The following is a 17,444-nucleotide window of genomic DNA, read 5'->3' as shown; positions in this document are numbered from 1 at the left end:
GCAAGGGAGTGATAAAACAACCACATCAAACAGCAATGGAGCGCAGCAAAAGTTCGTGCGGAGTACGAACTCACTCACTCACTCACTCACACGAAGAAAGAAAATACGTGTATCAGCTGCCGTGTTCCTCTCATGCTCGTTTGTTATTATTATTATAATTACTTTCTCTGTTTCCTCCTACGCCTCCTGCCACCTTCGTGGCTTCTCCTCGTGACTCCGCGACAGGAAAGGAAATAAAAAGCCTGCGGTTGCATCGTAGAAGGATCACACGTGTCTTACTTTCAGAGGGAAAAAGAATTATAGTAATACCAATAAAAGCTACCCGAAATATCACAGGCTTGAAGGCGGTCGGGTTTGCCTGGTTTTTTTATCCTCTCATTTTTTTCCCCACCTCCTCCATCCTCTCCTTCAAGGATCTGCTATTACTACTACTATTACAACTACTGTTACTTCGTTTTGCGTTTAGCATGGACGGGCTCGCAGTTCGCCGGCAGGACGCGACGCGCCCCAACGATGAGGTGGTGCCCATACGTACGGCTGTCCTACACCTGCGCCCCGCCCCCACCGCGGCGGAGACGGAGCAGGCGGAGCGACAGCGGACGATGCGCGTGTCGTGGGACCCGCGGGTGCGAGAGCCCGAGAACCAGCAAGTCAGCAAGTGCTGCTGCGTGTTTCACAAGAAGAAGCTCTTTGGAGAGAGCAGCAGCGATAGCTCGAGTAGCAGCAGCAGCGACGACGACGACAGCGGCAACAACGGGGAGGACGGTCACCGTGGCCCTGTGTCTGGCGGTGCGGGCGGTGTGGGCAGTCACGACGAGGCCGCTGGTGCGCATTCACACGATGGGTGCGAGCACGGCTGCGGACACGATCACAAACCGCGGCGGCGCCGCCCGAAGTGCACCAAAGAGCACTGTTACTGTGGAACCACGTTTCATTAAACAAGGGGGATGAAATGATAATGATATATATATATATTAAAGGAGTGGGATAACCGCAAAGGACACAGCGGTACGTGGCCGGCACGGAGCGCGAAGAGAAGTAGAAATGGAGCCTTCCGTCGGATGGTGCTGCGCGGGCAAGCCGATGAAATGTTCTTTTTTCTGTTTCCCCTCCCTCTCTTTCTCTTTCTCTTTGCTTTTCCAATGCGGTGGCCGCGCCTGCGTTCTAGTGCTCTTATTATTATTAGTGTTGTTATTGTTGTTAGCTGAGGGTTTTACCGCCTGCCCCTCCTTCTTGCGTTGCCATCATGTGCCTTTTTTTTTTCTCTTCCTCTTCTTCTGTTGTTTCTTTGTTGGATGGACGGTGCGCAATGGCGATGCTGCATCGAAGTGAAGTGGTGTGTCTCTCTTGCTCGTTTTGAAGTTTTCCCTCCATCACTCTTCTGTATATGTATATGTATATATATTTATTACCGCCCACTTCTCTCTTTCTCTTTCTCTCTTTGTACGTGCGGGGCGGCGCGCTGAGGTGGCGCTTCGTTTCGCTTGTCTGTTGCTTTCGTCGTCCACACACGCACGCACACGCGCTCCTCCATACACCTCTTTTGCTCTCTTTCTTTTCTTTATCTTTCTGGCTTTTGTTTGTCTTTTGCAGGGGTGCGAAATTTTCTGATGAGGCTGCTGTGATGTCTGTGCTTGTCATATATATATATATATGGATATAAAGATATATATTAAAACCAAATAGTGTGATTAGAATGAACGGGAAAACGAGAGTGTGCTTTCCGCAGCTTTTTTTCTTTTGCATGTGTGTGCGTGTGTGGACGTCCGTGCCCAACAACGAAGGGATGTCAGTAAACTATAGCCTGTGCGTGTATTTGTGTTTGCTTGTCTCTCACTTAACTGCTATGCGCGTAGACCCTTTTTTTTGGTTTGCTTCCTGTTGCTGCCTCTCTTTTGGTATTCGGTTGATGCTATTCGGCAAGGGTGACGAGCGGGAGAACGCGCATGCGTGTGTGTGCGTGTGCATGTTGATCTAAGCAGCCTTACTTTTTAAAGAAAGGAAGTATATAAGAGTTAGTGATGTGAGTGTTTACGGCGGCGAATTCTCTGTTTCACCTGTAAGGCCTCTGCCGTCTTTCGAAGAAGGAAAGTTGCTCTGCAGCTGCCACGCAGGCTGGCAGAGGGAGGAGATAAAGTAGTTATAATAGTAATGATGGAAGGACAAAAGCGAAGCCGTCGTCAACAGTAGATCCCGAGATGCTCTCCACTCCACTTCGCTTGTTCATCTCCTCTCTTGTTTCTTCTTCTTTTCCGCGTTGCTTCGCATTCTTTCTACCGTTAAAGCTTTTCTTTGTGTGCCACTATCTTCGTCGTCGTTGTCGCTGGTGTTTGTGGGCTGTAGGCGTGTATGGGATTGCCGTCGTCGGCAGCCGCTTCTCGTTTCTCGTTGTTCCTCTTCTTCTCCCGTAGAGCGTGAGGGTTGCCTCCGGGGCAACCGATCCCCCTCGCGCTTAATTTTTTTTTAATATATATGTTTTTTCTTTCCGAAAAGAAGGCGTCTTCGTATCTTTCCTTTCCTTGACTTGTGTTTTCCTTTTGCTTGTTTTTATTTCGTCGCCTCCCGAGCGAGGGAGGAAGAGAAAATCTCCCACCGTAATGCCGCGGCACAACGCGCGGAAAATTGGGCGCTTCATGCTGACAGAGGTGAAGAAGGAGGAGGACTACGCCGTCTACGAAGGCTATGAGGAGACACGCCCAGAGCGACCCGTGCGCGTCAAGGGCTACCTGCGCGATCGCGTGCTGCTCGAAAACATTAGTGTTCGGATTGGCATCGAGGAAAATGTTCTAGGCCGCACCGTAGCATACCTGCGTGCGCGATACGGCGAGCTTCGCAAGGCCGCGACCGGTAGCGCCGACCCGGAGCTGGAGAGCTCCATGGAGGGTGGCAGCGCCATATCGCAGACCTCGACCTCCGCTGCCGTGGCCATCAGCGATGCCGACGTCCCGTTTGAGTACCACTGTTCGCGCCACGTGCTGCTCATTCACGACAAGATGCAGAGCTCCTCGAAGGTGTTCCTCGTGCGGGATTTGATGGCGGGCAGCGTGCACAGCGTCGTCGCGCACGGTCGACTGCTCGAGGAAGGCGCGTTCTTCTACTTTTATCAGCTCCTCATGGCCGTCCACTTCCTCCACCTGCACAACGTCGTGCACCGCAACATCAGCACGGACCACATGTATCTGGCGCGAGCCAGCACCCAAGTCCGACTCGGCGGTATGAGCAGCTGCATGCTCGAAAGTCAGCCGAACGATCTCGACCCGACGCAGCAGCCCCGCAGCAGCACGCCGCAGCCCGGGTCGTACGGCATTTGTAGTAACTGCCATAAAGACGTCCCCATCGTCGCGTCGCCGCCGGAGGGCGGGGCACTGGCCGCTACGGGGCCAGAGCGCAACGGCAACGGCGAGGGCGCCAACGCACCACCCGTCAACATGCTCTTCACCGTGTGCCGCCACTGCGGTGTCTATCAGAGCCGTCTCCAGGTGCTACAGACGGCCGTCGGCACGCCGGGCTACCTCGCACCGGAGACGCTCGCATACCAGCCCCCTAGCTCCCTCATGAACACCACCATGCAGTCCTCCGCGGCGCAGGCAAGAGCAGGGGAGCGCATTACCGACGGCCAGGCGCGTGACATATGGGCTTGCGGCGTCGTGCTGTATCACATGCTGACCGCCTCCCTGCCCTTTGACCCCCTCGCGCAGGGCGGCACGGTGCAGCCGCCGAGCTCGACGCGCAGCCCCGAGCAGGTGTATGAGATGGTCTGCCGTATTGTGGCGATGGACTACCAAATCCCCGCCTACGTCTCGGATACGTCGCGGGGGCTGCTGCAGTGGCTCCTCCAGCGCGACCCAAAGAAGCGGCCAACGGCGCTGGAGGTGCTGCGCCACCCGGCGTTCGCGATTGTGCGCGACTCTGTGCTTCGCTCTTTCTAAAACGCGTCCCCCCTCTCCCTCCCTCCCCCTCCCTCTCCCCACCTCACGTAGTTCGTCGAGTTCTTCGGCGTGTGCAAATCCTCCCCCCCCCCCTTCCAATAGGAAGCTACACATCGAGCGAAGAGACGAAGATGTTGTGCGCCGACCAAGAACCCCACGTGGTGACCAGACCCGCAAGAAGGCGCTTTGGCCGAGTCGATTGAAGAGGGAGAGAGAGAGGCGGTGCGGGGTATATATAATGAGTTGTGGCCATATCTGTGTTTGTGTTGACGGCGATGACTACGACGATTATTGTTTTCATCGTTTCCATTGTATTATTTAGTTGTTGTACCTACACGTTGGCTTTTTCCCCTGTTCGCTTCCAGTGTGTGTGTGTGTGTGTGTTGTTTGTTTTACTTCTCACTTTATTAGGGCTGTCGCCGCACACAGAGGAACTCACGTTCACACGCACACACACTCACACAGAGAACGACGCCGCACGTTACTTACCCTATCACACCATTTACATACATATATATATATATATATATGTTTATATAGTGTTGTATTCAGTGGTTTTAAGCACCGAAGGATTTCTTCTTTCTCTGTTTTCTTCTTCTCTTCTCCCTCTCCTTTTCCCGCATCCTCTCTGTTCTCCATGTGCGGGTGCTTGCCCGGCCTCCGCAGACACACACGCATCTTGCGGCCTTTTCCGTTTCCCCACTGTGAGACTCCTTCGCGATCCGATATGTCCGCCTAAAAGAGGAAAAAGGAAAAGATATTAGTTGTGACACGAAGGAGTCTTTTTCGTTTTACACTGAAGACGTCATGTACTTCAATGTTGCCTGAGTATTTAGAAGGAAGACATCAACAGCGACAACGGAGGAAACCTCACAATTCTCCGCTGTTCGTCTGTGCGGCGATGCCTTCCCTCCTGCGCTTTTTTTTTCACTTAATAATTTTTTTTTCTCCCTCTTTGCGACGGTTTCTTCTCTTCTCTCTCGTTTCTCTTTCGTTTCTCTCTTCTCTCTCTTTGGTCTAGTTCATTATTATTATTATTTATTACTACTTCATGTTCTGGTGTCGTATTTTAGCTTCTACGTATTTTTCTTTTTTGTTTGCCTTTGTCGCTCCGCAGGCAGCGTAGACGCGCGGTGAGGCAGGGAGGAGCAACCGCGTCTTTTTTTTTCCAAGAAAGAAAGAAGAGGAAGAAAGGAAAAAGAACATCTTTGCTGGTGTCGTTCTCCGTGTGATTACTTCTCCCCCCTCTGTTTCGCTACTCCGTAACCGTTCCTTTTCTTTTTCTTTTTGGACTTCCTCATCATCTTCTTTCTCTTCTTACACCCCCAATCTGGATCGAACTGCCATGGAGAATTCTTTCTTCTTCTCTTCCTCGGCCCTGCCTGTGCATATCAAAGCAAAGCTCCTCCTTGTCTTGCTACTTCTATGGCTGTTGCTGCTATCGGTTTTCTCCTCTTGTAAAGGAATATATATATATATATAAGAAAAAGATTTCCCCGTTCTCTCTTTTTCCGTTAAAACAACAACAACAACTGTGCTATGTGTGTAGGAATCTTTTTCTTGATTTTCAGAAGGTTACGATCTCTCCTCTTGTCGGATTTTTTTTCTGTTCTTTCTTCGGTGCCTTCTTGCTCCTCCTCCTTTGGCAACTCTTTCTCTCTTTCTCTCTTTTTTTTTTCGTTTGCTTTCTCATGTCTCATGTCCCGCGCGTGTGTGTGTGTGAGTGTGTTTGGATGTGCGTGGATGTTTGCGTGTGTGTGTGTGTGTTTGCGTGTGTGTGTGTGTTTTCACAAAATAGAATGCAGTACAGTTTCAGTCTTGAAGCTTTCTCTCATGTCCCGAGCGACAATTCCAAAGAAAAGAAAGGAAAGGAAGAAAAGGGAGTACACATGAGTCCAAGTGCGTGTTTTCTGCCGCTGCGGGCGGCGACTTCACGATCGCGGTCAACACAGTTCGCGAGGCTCTGCTGCGCTGCGCTCTACGACAGAGCAAGCGAACTCAGCTGTTTCACGTGACAGAAAAAATTTTTTGTTCAAACAAAAAGAAATATTCGGTGAATGACGCTTTGCAGCGGAGTGCAACACAGTGCAGATCGCAAGGTCGATACAGGTATACGCAATCGCACAGACGACGCATGTCCTCAGCCCCATTCTTTTCCGCTAGAGCTTGAGAAGCAGCGGAATATACGCTTTTCCCCTCCTCCCTTCATCTGACCTTCTTCTGCGTTTCTATTGTTGGTTTCTCGTTGTCGCGGGACCTTGAAAACAAACGCGTTCCTTCTTGGCTCATCTTCCGCATTCGAACTGCGACGTTGCGCGCATGGATTTGCTGTGTGGCGCGTTGCATCAAACAAATACATCCTCCTGCACGGGTCTCTTTCTTGCCGGTGTTGTTGCGCGTATACCCGCGTAGACGCGCACCGGTGGAGATCCGCGTCTTCGTCGCGTGTACACGGGTTGGAGGGCAGTAGAAACCCCAAAAGAAAACGGGGAATGAAAATTCAATGAAAGAAATCGATCGAATAATAGAAAGAACAACAACAAAATAAGTATTCTGTAGATGAGGATTCTCGTGTGCGGTACGGCGCAGCCGCCCCTCCGCTTCTGCCGGTCCGCGTCGCTGCTGCACCGAGCACCTCTCCGACCATTTTCTGTGAGATGGGCGGTTGCTGCAGCGCTCACCACGGCCGCAGCGGGCACCACGATGAGGCGGCAGCGCGCCTTCTTCCACACGCAGCTAACACGACCCGCGGCCACCCTGCGGTGTGCCTACCGCACGTTCGGTGACGCCGCAGTCACCGCCGCCGAGCTGCGCGCCGCGCTGCGCACGCTGAACCTACGCGATGACTGCACTGAGGCAGAGGTGAAGCGCGCATTTCAGGCCTTTGCCATCCTGCACCACCCCGACATGAACGTCGCGGCAGCGTCTTCGTCATCGTTGTCTGATGGCAGCGCAGCCGCCGTCGCTGACACAGACGAAGGCAGCGGTGCTGCATCGTCTACCACCAAAACATCTTCAACACCGCCGTCAGCAGCCGCCGCCGCAACAGCAGCGGACGCGTCGAGGCGCACGGCGGCGGAGAGCGCGGAGATGATGCACCGCGGCACGGAGGCCTATCACCTCCTTCGGCAAGTGCCTTTCGAGGTGCGGCAGCGCATCTTGAGGGAGGGACGTCACGGAGGCAGCAGCGGCGGCGACGGGCGCTTCCGCGGACCCTTCCGTGACTTTCAGTTTACGGAGGAAGAGTACGCGAAGGCGCAGCGCGTTTATCAGGGTGACCGCAACCGACGGCGGCAGCGTCGCAGAAACGGCAGCAGCGGCGAGGACGGCGATGACACCGACGATTTTTTTGATCTGCGCACCGAGGAAGGTCGCCGTCGTGCAGCGCGCTTTCAGGAGGTGACGTCCCACATCGCTGAGATGCGACGGCGGGGTAGGCGAGACGACCTGCCGCCTTGGCGGGTGCGCGACGGCGCCGACTCCACGGCGGCTGCGTTTAACGCCGCATCGTCATCATCGTCGTCGTCTTCGACCGCCTCCGGCGCTTCCGCCGGCCAAAAACAAGGTCGTGCGCGCCAGCGGCGGGGTGGGAATGGCAAGGAGGGCGAAGGCGGGTCACGGCCGCGGCAGTCGCACTCACCCGGCACCGGTCCGCGCAACCCAAACCGTCTAGGCCTGCATTTTTTTAACTCCGCCGTGTCGAACCTCAACAACGTCCGCGACCTCTACCGCAGTCGTCCGGGATTTGCCGGGATGGATGGAAGCTCCTACGACAACCCAAACAGTGCGTCGCGTGTGGCGGCCGAGTTGGCGGCAAATCCACACCTGCGCCAGTACATTCTAATGAAGCACCGGGCCCAGGAAAAGGCGATTGTCGACCGCGCCGTCCGGCAGCCGCTGCTGCTGTTTTTGATTCTGGTGTGTGGTATCGTGCTGGTGCTGACGGGTGTGAAGGTTGCGAGATCGAGCAGTGCGCGGGCCCGGCAAGACGAGGCGATTCGTGAGCGCGACGAAGAACGCGGTGGCGCGTAACACGTGCTCCCCTACTGAACTCCGAACGTACTTCTCACGCAGCTATGTGGGGCGTCGGTACGTCGCACCGACTGCGGCGTTGGCGCCTCGTCTCCTTCACATCTCTGAAGTGTTTCTTTTGTTTGGTCTATTGTTTTCCCCTTTCGGCCTCGATGGATTACTGTCTCGTTAGCGCAGTTCACAGCAGTTACAGCTGATTGTAAGAAATACGGTACATACATACACTTCTCTGTTTCAATATGTGATGCGATGTACGCTCCCCTCGTGTGTGTGTGTGTGTGTGTGTGTGTGTCGCTCTTCTTCTTCTTACGCCGGAGAGATAAATGAAGTAGGGATATGTGTATTCTACCGAGACACAAGTGCAACGCGGTGGAAAAAGAAAGGCTCTGTTTTTTCCTTGACGGCGCTCAGAAAATGTGTTCAGAGGAAAGTGTAGCCGGCCCTGCGGAGGAATTCGCGTCCGCGTCTCCAATCCTAGCACGTATGCAAAACCCAATAACTTTCCTTCACGTTCACTCTTGCGTTCTCTCATTACTTTTCTCAAATACAATAATTTTTTTCTTCTTCTGGGTGCGTGGGAATCCTCGCTGCTGTTTTGTGTTGTGCGATCGTTGTTGCCGCTGTTATCACTCGCACTCCATCAGAAGCGATAGCGCCGTCTCGTTGTTCCCGTCTGCTTTAGGCAAGCGAATTCTTTTACCAGTTTATTTGCTGTCTGCGATACACATACATGCTTCTCGCCGGGCCGCCTTGTACCCTCTCACACCTGCCGTACGTTGCACCGATTCTTTTCTCTAGTTCCTTGTCACGACGTCTGAGCTCTCGGTTAGCACCTTTTCTCTTTATCCTTCGTCTTTTGGGGTTCTCACGTTGACGTGACGGCGCCGCGACCTCGCACAGCGCCTTCTTCTCTCCCCCCTCTTTTGTGCGCCCGTGACAACACCGCCACGTCGTTTGTCACCGTCCTTTGTTTTTACTAGTTTTTACTATAAAGGCTGATATTGTCGGTGACGATCTTCAATTTGAGTTATATATATATATATAGGTTTTCTCTGGTGGTGATTTGATCGAGACGTCTCTCGCTGCGGCTATCGTCCGCGCCACGAATTCGCCGCCGCTGCGTGTGTTTGCTTCTGCTCCGGTTCTCCAAATTCGTTTCTCACGCCTCGCCATCACACAGCAGAGCGCCTGACTTTTCAAGAAGGGATATCACAGCGACCCACCTCTCGCGCTCTCCCTCCCTCCCCCTCACCATAAAAACTCACGGAAAGACCTCATATCCGTACACGACCGCGAACGAGAAAACGAGAAATACCCTCTCGAGGAAACGGGAAGGAAGGAATCGAAACGAAAGCGGAGTCGCTGGAAAAGCGAACAGCTCTTCGGTTTGCTGCGGCCGCCTATCAGCCGCTTCCCCGCCCCCCCCCCAAACTATATACTTGTTCTTTCTCCATTTGTAGACAGCACATTCAAAAACACACGTGCACACGAACACACAGGTTGGAAAGAAAAACGTTATTTTGATCGGAAAAAGAACAACGCTAGGTAATAAAAAGAAACACCGCCACAGAGACGACGACACGACCCAGCGCCATGCAGACTCCAGCGGCCACCACGTCGTCGCACAGCGACACTCGCAGCGGCGGTGTCGCCCCGGTGCCGCTGGCCAGCGGACACAAGGACAAGGCATCCTCCTCGGTGGGGCCCCTCGCTCCGTCAAAGGCGCAGTCGCCGACGAGTAGCGATGGCGCACCACCCTCACCGGCCGCCATGCGCCACATGAATGCTGCCGTGCTGAACGGTGTCACCTACCCTTCCGCGAAGGCAGCCGCCATTGCGAAGGAGGCCGTGGAAGCCGCGCAGCTGTACTACAACCTATTTTTCCAGGCAAGCGAGGAGGCGTCTGCGTCTGCTGGTGGCGGCGGTGGGGCTGCACGAGACGGCCGTGCGGCCACGCATCAACCACACTGCGGCTTTCCCACCACCACCATCACCGCTGCCGCCGCCGCCGCTGTCCACTCTTCTCACTCGCCCACGCGCCAACGCGGCCTCGAGCAGGCTGGCGAGGACCACGCCCCCGCTCCGACAGCAACGGAGAAGACGAAGCTGCGCTGTGTTGTGCTGCCAGAAGACTCGCCGCCGTCGCCGCATCGCAGCACCGCCGGTGCGGGGCGCCACCACAGCAGGGAGGCAAACATGCGCTTCAGCCGCACCTCCAGCGTGAACAGCAACGAGGCGAGTCTGCTGAACGTGCAGACGCCCGTGAACGTGGTGGACACGACCTACCACACCTTCTTCCCACCCTTGCTCTCTCAGGTGAAGCGGGAGGCCATCGTGGAGCGCATTGTGGGACACCGGCCGCGGCCGTACCTTGCCTGGCAATGGCGCAAGGCCGAGGACTACCACACCCTGCACGCTCAGAACGTGCACCACAACAACGCGTACCACGAGTACCCCTCTCACACCACCACCGTCACCATTGCCGGCGTCGGAGGTAAGGTGGGCGTCGCAAGCCCTGTGGCCTCCGTCGCGAGCGCGAAGGCCACGCTGGAGACGCCGCTGTCCACCTCACCATCGTCTCCCATGATGGGCCCGACGGCCCGGGTGGGGGACCTGAACGGCACCGGCACGACTGCCGAGGCCAACGCGGCGTCGCCTGTGCGCAGCGTCACGCCGACGCCGGCGAACTCGTTGCGTGCGACCACTGCCCCTTCCCTCAACGCCGCTGCTGCTGCTGCCGCCGCCCCCGGCACGGAGGAGGAGAAAGAGGTGGAGCCGGAGGAGTCTGGTGGCGTCTACCCGCTCCGCAGCGACAGCAGCAGCGCGGACGGCGGTGCCCCTGCGGCGGCGGCGATGCCGAAGGTGTCCTCCTTCCTGCTGAATGAGATGCCTTTTGAGCTGATGAGCCAGCTCTCCATGTACACCATCCCCACCTCGCAACAGGGGCCGGAGTACTTCAAGAAAACGGCCGAGGACGGGACGAAGACGCTTATCATTTTCATGATGGGCTTGCCAGCACGCGGCAAGACCTTTCTGGCGCAGAAGATTTGCCGGCTGCTGGGCTGGCACGGGAGTCGGGCGAAGGTGCAGAACATCCAGGTCGCATGGCGCCGTGTGCTGCTGGACTGGGAGGCGACCCACGCAGACCGGCTCGCGACGGAGCAGCGGGACAAGGCCACCGAGGGCGAGACGAGCTGCGAGTGCTGCGGCCATGATGCAGCGGCCCCGGACGTCACCGCCGCCGTCAGCGCGCACGCCGCCGCCGCGAACTCCGCGCCTGCGACGGACGCCACGGCAGACGCGCGAGGGACGCGCCAGGATTACTGCCGTGCACACGCGCTGTCGGGCCAGCGTCCGTCCCACTCCACCACCCAGGACGAGGTATCGCGGGTGGTGCGTGACGTCGCAACTGGCCGGCTGTCGAGTGCACCGCTGCGTCGCCCTGCCGAGGGCGGCGGCCGGGCAGCACCGGCGAGTGCCCTTCCCTCCCCGTCTCCCGCGGGGAGGAGTTCCCCAGCGCCGCCGACGACCAAGCCCCTGCGAACGTCGAGTGGGACTTCGCCGGTGTGTCCTTCCATGGAGCCGTACACGGTGGTCTCCCGCCAGGACCGCAGCTCGTCGCAGTCGCCGACCTCCTCGGTGGTCGCGTCGCCGACGGCCGCGCTGTCAGACTGCGCGAGCAACGTGGCGGTGGCCGGGTCGCCGCGGGAGGCCACCCTGCACTCGCACCCTGTGAGCCCGATGTCGACTGGGGTGGCCGTCCCCGACGCGGCTGTCCTGGCCGAAGAGAACCCCATTGCTGTCGCGGCCGCTGCTGTTGCTGCCGCTGCGGCGGAAGCCGACGCGGACGCGGCTGCTGACAGACCCACGATGCCGGCGGAGGTGCTGCGCACGCGCCACTTCAAGGAGCTCATCCAGAACCCCACCAGTGTGGCGCGCCGCATGTACCGGTACGTGCTTCAAAGCTTCGCCGACGACTGCCGTCTCTTCTTCCAGCACGGTGGGGAGGTGGTGGTGATCAACGACGACTTCGTGACGGAGGAGCTGCGGCAGGAGGCGGAGCGGCTCTTCCGCCCCCTCGCGGCTCAGTTCTTTTACATGGAGGTCATCCGCGACGTCGCCGAGGACCCGCTTGACTTTGTGCAGTGCAAGATACGAGACCCCATGGAGTACCCGCGCAGCGAGATCGACCTGCACACCGCGACGAGCGACTTCACCGCACGCCTGCACTTTCTCGAGCAGGTGTACGAGACACTGGAGGAGGCGCCCAAGACGGCGGCGGAGGCGCAGTGCTGCCGTCCCGCCCACTCCCCGCCTCCCAAAACTCCGCGCAGCTACGTGAAGATTCGCAACGCGAACACCATCGAAACCCACGGCATCTCCGGCTACCTACCCAGCCGCATCATCTCCTACGTGATGAACCTCTCGCAGGTGAAGATCCAGCACCCCATCTTCTTTGTGCGCCACGGGGAGAGCTGCTACAACCTAGAAAACCGCATCGGCGGCAACCCGCTGCTGACGGAGCAGGGCATGCGCGACGCCGGGGCCCTGCTAGAGTTCCTGGCGTCGTTAAAGCACCAACTGCAGCACATCGATCAAACGCAGAGGGCGCAGGCCACGCCGCGCGATGAGAACTCGCATGCGCACGGCAAGAGCAACGACGACGACGACACCGACGCGCCGACGGTGCGCCGGTCCGCGGCAGCTGGCGGTGGGACCAACACCGCCAACACGCTGGAGATGTGGACGAGCCAACTGCGGCGTGCCATTCAAACGGCCGAGCTGAGCGAGCGCTTGTTGAACATACGCACGCTGCGCTGGAGTAGCCTGAACGAGATCCACGCCGGCGTGTGCGAGGACATGACCTACGACGAGGTCATCCAGCGCTACCCCCTCATTGACTACTTCCGCAAGCGCAACAAGTACACCTTCCGCTACCCGGAGGGGGAGAGTTATCAGGATTTGGTGGTGCGACTGGAGCCGGTGATTATGGAGCTGGAGAACGCCGACAAGGTGGTGGTCGTCGTGGCGCATCAAGCGGTGCTGCGGTGCCTGCTCGCCTACTTTGGCAGCACCTCGGCAGAGAGTAGCATCAGCGTCGAGGTCCCGCATCGCACGGTGTGGCGGTGCACGTACGACTCGAAGGGCATCGCCAGCTTGGATGAGCTGAAGTTGGACAACTACGAGGCGGGCTTTCAGCTGCGGAAGCCGGGGCGGGCACCAACCCCAGGGGCTGCGGCGGCCTCCATCGAAACCGCCAGCGAGGCCTCTGCCGTGTCTCCGCCACCCGACGCGGGCGAAAAGCGTTGAAGGGCAGTCAAGCTCTCACGCAACGCCTTGACTCTCTCTCTCTCTATATGTATGTGTGTGTGTCTGCGTGGGTGTACGGAAGCCCGAAGTTCATGGCACGAAATCCTTGGTTTGCAGCAGTTTTTTTCGATCGGTGCTCCGGCAGGTGCGCATGTACACCGCCTTGCGTTGGAAAGCACCCACACCCACACGCATACCCGTACACGATGTACACGATGTACACAGATATATACATATATATATATATATATATATGTATGTATGTTTCCTTGCATTCCGTCTTGTCCACAACGCGGGTTTTTGGAGTGCTCTACGCGACCAAAGAGCTTCGTTTCCTTTTCTCTTTTTCCTTCTTCGCCTTCATCGCTTTCTCCCGGTTTCTTCTTGTTATCCTGCCGAAACGAGGACGAGCGGCGAAAGGGCAATTTTTGTTCTTTCCTCGCTGCACGTTCTTCCTATTTCTTTCTTTGCTCTTCCTTATACACAGCGGTGGTTGAGGTAGCGAGCCGTCTCAACTTGACACGTCGGCTCTTTGTGTTATCTCTTCTCCTTCCCTGACGACGATCAACGCTGCACGTGCCACTTCTTCATTCTTATTTCACTGTAAACGTCTTCTTCTGTTCTTTCTGTGACTCGAAAGCATTATGAAAAAAAACCCAACAAAAATGATGCATCTTCCTTTCTCTCTCTTTAATTGGTTTTTAGCTCCTCCTCGTTTTGCTCCTTTACGTATCACCACAACGCCGGCTGTTGTGGCGGTGAAATTTTCAGTGTTTCTCGCAGTCACGTACACGCGTCCTTACGGAGGGATCTTTAAAAAAAAAAGGGGACGCCGTCTACGCTGCAATTCAAAACGTTTTTTTTCTCCTTGTTGTTGTTGTGGCTGTTGTTGTTGTTGTGGCTTATGTGTTGTGTGTCTCTGTTACCATTACTCGTACGATTCCAGCTGTGGACTCTGCATTCCGATTTTTTACGCTTCTCACTATGTGAGATCTCTCTTTTCTCAATATCAAAGAAGAAGAAAAAACGCCTTCTCCGTTTTCTTCACATGCCACCAAATTGGTCCAACCACCGCCGTTCATTCTAACGCAAGCAAAAAATATATATATGTCGGAAATGAAAATGAAGAAAGAAAGAAAGAAAGGGAAGAAGAGAGGAGACGACCCACGCATCTCTCCCTGCGCATCACTTTTTAGTACTCTGTTATTACCATTGTTTTGTGATTGGCCATATTTTAGTTTCCAAGTCGTGTGTGTGTGTGTGTGTGTGTGTGTGTGTGTGCCAGTGAGACGTAGCGGTGCCGCTCGAGGCGAAACAATGAAAATCAAATTCCAGCAACAACCTCCACGACAAAAGCGAATGGGAAACCTGAAGTTTCTCTTCTCGTTGTCTCGCCGGATGCGGTGTCTTTTTTTTTTTCTCTCTGGGCAGTTCACGCACAGGAGTATTCGTGTTCTCTTTTTTCCTTTCCTTCTGCGAAAAAAAAAACGTGGAGGTGGCAGACGCAGTGGTGTTCCCGTCCGCTCCGCTGCGGCTCATCGCCCTAACACGCTCAAGGAATTCCATCACACCTCCGTTTTTGCGTCCGCACGGCATGTGCCGCAGGCTCGCCTGGCATCCCTTCAGCTACTAGCAAACGAATGCATCCATTTTTTTTCTTTGTTGTTGTTGGTGTCGCTCTCTCGCCCAAACATCCTTCTGCACTCTCTGCTCCGTTCCTTTCTCTCTCCCTCCCCCCTTCCCCACTTCTCCTGCCGCCCGGACTGGTCAACATGGCTGTCGGCGCCGCATATATGAAGGAGAAAAGAGCAGAGAAAGAATCCAGGTGTGAGACACCGAAGCAAAAACAAACGGCAAAAGCTACTGCGGCTTTTTTCTCTTCTTTTATTTCTTTTACCACACACACACACACCTTTGGACGTTCCGCTCTTGTTCTGTTTCGATTGTTTTCTTCCCCCCCCCCCCTCGGAGGACGCCCGGTGAGACCCTTCGATTCTAAACGGCAAATCAGAACACGAACAGCCAACGGACTTATTACCTCTGAGAGCGCATTCCCTTCTTAAATAGATTTATCAATATCTCTATTCGTACTTGGCGTGGACTCGAGGCATCCCACTCGTGTCAGATTTGCAATAGAGGGCTTTTCTTTCATGGTACCGCTTTGCGTCGTCCGCGAGCGCAGCTGCAGGAGAGTTCAGTCGTGGCGACGTTACACAATATATGCCGTTACCTCAGACACGATTATCGCCCGCCTTCTCCCGTACTAAAAGAAAAGAAAAGAATTTCTTCCTCACGTGAGTTTACCTCAGACGTTCGCAAACCTCGTGGCAACAACGAAGGAGCGCAGCTGCTACGCAAGTTTTAGTTCAACCGGAGAAAAGTCGAAAATGACTGCTCTTTCCGTGGGACTCCGTGCGCTCTGCCACCCACGCGTGCCGCATGTCGTGGTGCATCGCAGCGCCGCCACCACCACCTGCGCACCTCCACCGCTGAAGACACTCTACTCCTGTCGATCCTACAGCGCCGCTGAGCAGGCGTCGTCGGCACTGTCGCCGCTCCCGCAAAAGGCGGTGCGGGCGGTGGCGCTGCGTGCACGTCCCTCTGCGACGCAGCTGGTGGCGGCCCTGCCCTCTACGCTGATGACGCAGGTGGTTCTTTGGCGTTCAGCGCGCACTGCCTGCGCCTCCGCCGCGGCTGGTCTCTGCGCCTCCGTGGAAGGCACCGGCACTGCTGCCACAGTTCCTGCTGTCTTTGTAGAGCGACAACGCAGGCGGTGGATGCAGTGCCGGTCCCGCCGGTCACGGAGATCGCTGGGGAAGGTCGGTGCGTACTCGCCTTCAGCTGCCACCCCGCCACCCGCGTGCGTCACCGCGCTCATCGCAGGCAGTCTGCGCCGCGTGCTTTTCGCGACCGATGGCGCTGTGGAGTGCGTTCTTTCCCGCCTTCCCGCCGCGGCGTCGTTGGGCCTCTCCGCTCCTCTCGGGGCGGCCGCCGCAGCCGGGGCCCCCACCTTGGGCTCCCTGCGCATCTCGAGACGCTACTACGGCTCCCTCACGGCCGGCGCGCGGCCCGAACTCCCCGCCGGCGCAGAGGCGCGCGCGCAGCCGCGATCCCCCCCTGCCGAGGAGGGCGTCGATGGCGTGTGTGCCCCGCCCGCCTTTGCGGAGGTCTACGCCGCTTTTTGCGCACTCCGCCTCGTCGACGCGGATGGGCGGGCAGTGCGGGCGTGGACCGTGGCGGATATTAAACGTGCCTACCGCGCGCTGGCGAAGGAGATGCACCCCGACGTGGTCGGCGACAGCGGCACGGGCATGGAGAACGTCAACGGTGCCTACGCCTGCCTGACCTCGCTCACGGCGGAGGTGGCGGACAACTACCGAGCGTGGCTCGACAACGGAGGCGAGGCGGAGATGCGCGATCGAGGTGCAGCGGCGCTGCGCTGGGTATCGAGGGACGTCGTGGAGCTCATGATGGTGGGCTGGTGCGCCACGTTTTCAGGCTTGGCTGCCTACGCAAGCTGGTGGATGCTCTGCGGCCCGGCGGCGACCGTCTCCGGTTCGACGGCGGGTGTTGGTGGGGTGGGTGGCAAACTCACTCTCCCGCGCGCCGGTGCTGCCTTGTCCATGGCCCCTGGTGTGTGGTACGGCGTCGTGAGCAGCGGCGGCTCCTTCTTCATGTCTCCCGGGTTGTCGCGGCAAGGCGTTCAGCTCGTGCGAGCGGCCATGTCGCGTTACGCGCTGGCCGTCGCGCTGACGGTGGCGGCGTGCGCGAACACGGTGATGCTGCAGCGCGTGCTGGCGCGCCTCCTCACCGGCACCACGTAGTAAACAATGAAAAAAACTATGATATTACGATAGAACAAACACCGCCTACAGAGCAGCCTTCTCGGTACCGTGCTCTCCGTGTAATTTGGGTAATACACATATCACGCAGTGTACACCGTTGCATGCAGAGAAGAGAGAATTCGGTGGGCGTGCTGTGGCAGTGACGATAGCAGAGGAACCAAACTTAACAAAGGAAAAGAAAAACAGCGAAAGGTGAACGGCGTTGTAGAATCTACTTTGACGGCGGCGGGTCAATGAAACCCACATCCGTTACACTGCCGAACCGGCTCCTCCGCTTTCTCCTTCCTTCTTTTCTCTTTTTTTGTTTGGAGGAGGGGCAGGGTGGGGG

The 17,444-nt window shown here is 56.7% G+C and overlaps 5 protein-coding genes across 7 annotated transcripts; all 5 read left to right on the top strand.

Moving 5' to 3' along the window:
• Window positions 1–224: 224 nt before the first annotated feature.
• ABB37_09288 (hypothetical protein) lies at window positions 225–938 on the top strand (the record flags this gene model as incomplete). 2 transcript variants are annotated; one of them, XM_015808681.1, is made up of 1 exon in its annotated part: window positions 225–938. In XM_015808681.1, the coding sequence occupies exon 1, from the start codon at window positions 468–470 to the stop codon at window positions 936–938; it is 471 nt and encodes a 156-aa protein (XP_015652732.1). In that variant the 5' UTR covers window positions 225–467. The 2 variants fall into 2 exon arrangements, with proteins under 2 accessions (XP_015652732.1, XP_015652731.1); XM_015808680.1 differs by having other exon boundaries at window positions 413–938.
• A 1,346-nt stretch (window positions 939–2,284) lies between these two features.
• On the top strand, window positions 2,285–3,929 carry ABB37_09287 (hypothetical protein; the record flags this gene model as incomplete). Its single annotated transcript, XM_015808679.1, has 1 exon — window positions 2,285–3,929. The coding sequence occupies exon 1, from the start codon at window positions 2,598–2,600 to the stop codon at window positions 3,927–3,929; it is 1,332 nt and encodes a 443-aa protein (XP_015652730.1). The 5' UTR covers window positions 2,285–2,597.
• A 2,370-nt stretch (window positions 3,930–6,299) lies between these two features.
• Window positions 6,300–7,961, top strand: ABB37_09286 (hypothetical protein; the record flags this gene model as incomplete). 2 transcript variants are annotated; one of them, XM_015808678.1, is made up of 1 exon in its annotated part: window positions 6,300–7,961. In XM_015808678.1, exon 1 carries the CDS (start codon window positions 6,633–6,635, stop codon window positions 7,959–7,961), a length of 1,329 nt encoding a protein of 442 aa, XP_015652729.1. In that variant the 5' UTR covers window positions 6,300–6,632. The 2 variants fall into 2 exon arrangements, with proteins under 2 accessions (XP_015652729.1, XP_015652728.1); XM_015808677.1 differs by having other exon boundaries at window positions 6,341–7,961.
• Window positions 7,962–8,604: 643 nt separating this feature from the next.
• On the top strand, window positions 8,605–13,271 carry ABB37_09285 (putative mitochondrial 6-phosphofructo-2-kinase-like protein; the record flags this gene model as incomplete). Its single annotated transcript, XM_015808676.1, has 1 exon — window positions 8,605–13,271. The coding sequence occupies exon 1, from the start codon at window positions 9,555–9,557 to the stop codon at window positions 13,269–13,271; it is 3,717 nt and encodes a 1,238-aa protein (XP_015652727.1). The 5' UTR covers window positions 8,605–9,554.
• Window positions 13,272–15,069: 1,798 nt separating this feature from the next.
• ABB37_09284 (DNAJ-domain transmembrane-like protein) lies at window positions 15,070–17,095 on the top strand (the record flags this gene model as incomplete). The annotated part of the gene is made up of 1 exon (XM_015808675.1): window positions 15,070–17,095. Exon 1 carries the CDS (start codon window positions 15,659–15,661, stop codon window positions 17,093–17,095), a length of 1,437 nt encoding a protein of 478 aa, XP_015652726.1. The 5' UTR covers window positions 15,070–15,658.
• Window positions 17,096–17,444: the final 349 nt, after the last annotated feature.

The sequence above is a fragment of the Leptomonas pyrrhocoris genome (assembly GCF_001293395.1).
Source record: "Leptomonas pyrrhocoris isolate H10 chromosome Unknown, whole genome shotgun sequence".
Classification (NCBI taxonomy): Eukaryota; Euglenozoa; class Kinetoplastea; order Trypanosomatida; family Trypanosomatidae; genus Leptomonas; species Leptomonas pyrrhocoris.
Note: the sequence above shows the minus strand (reverse complement) of the source record. Positions and strands in the feature narration are given on the sequence as shown.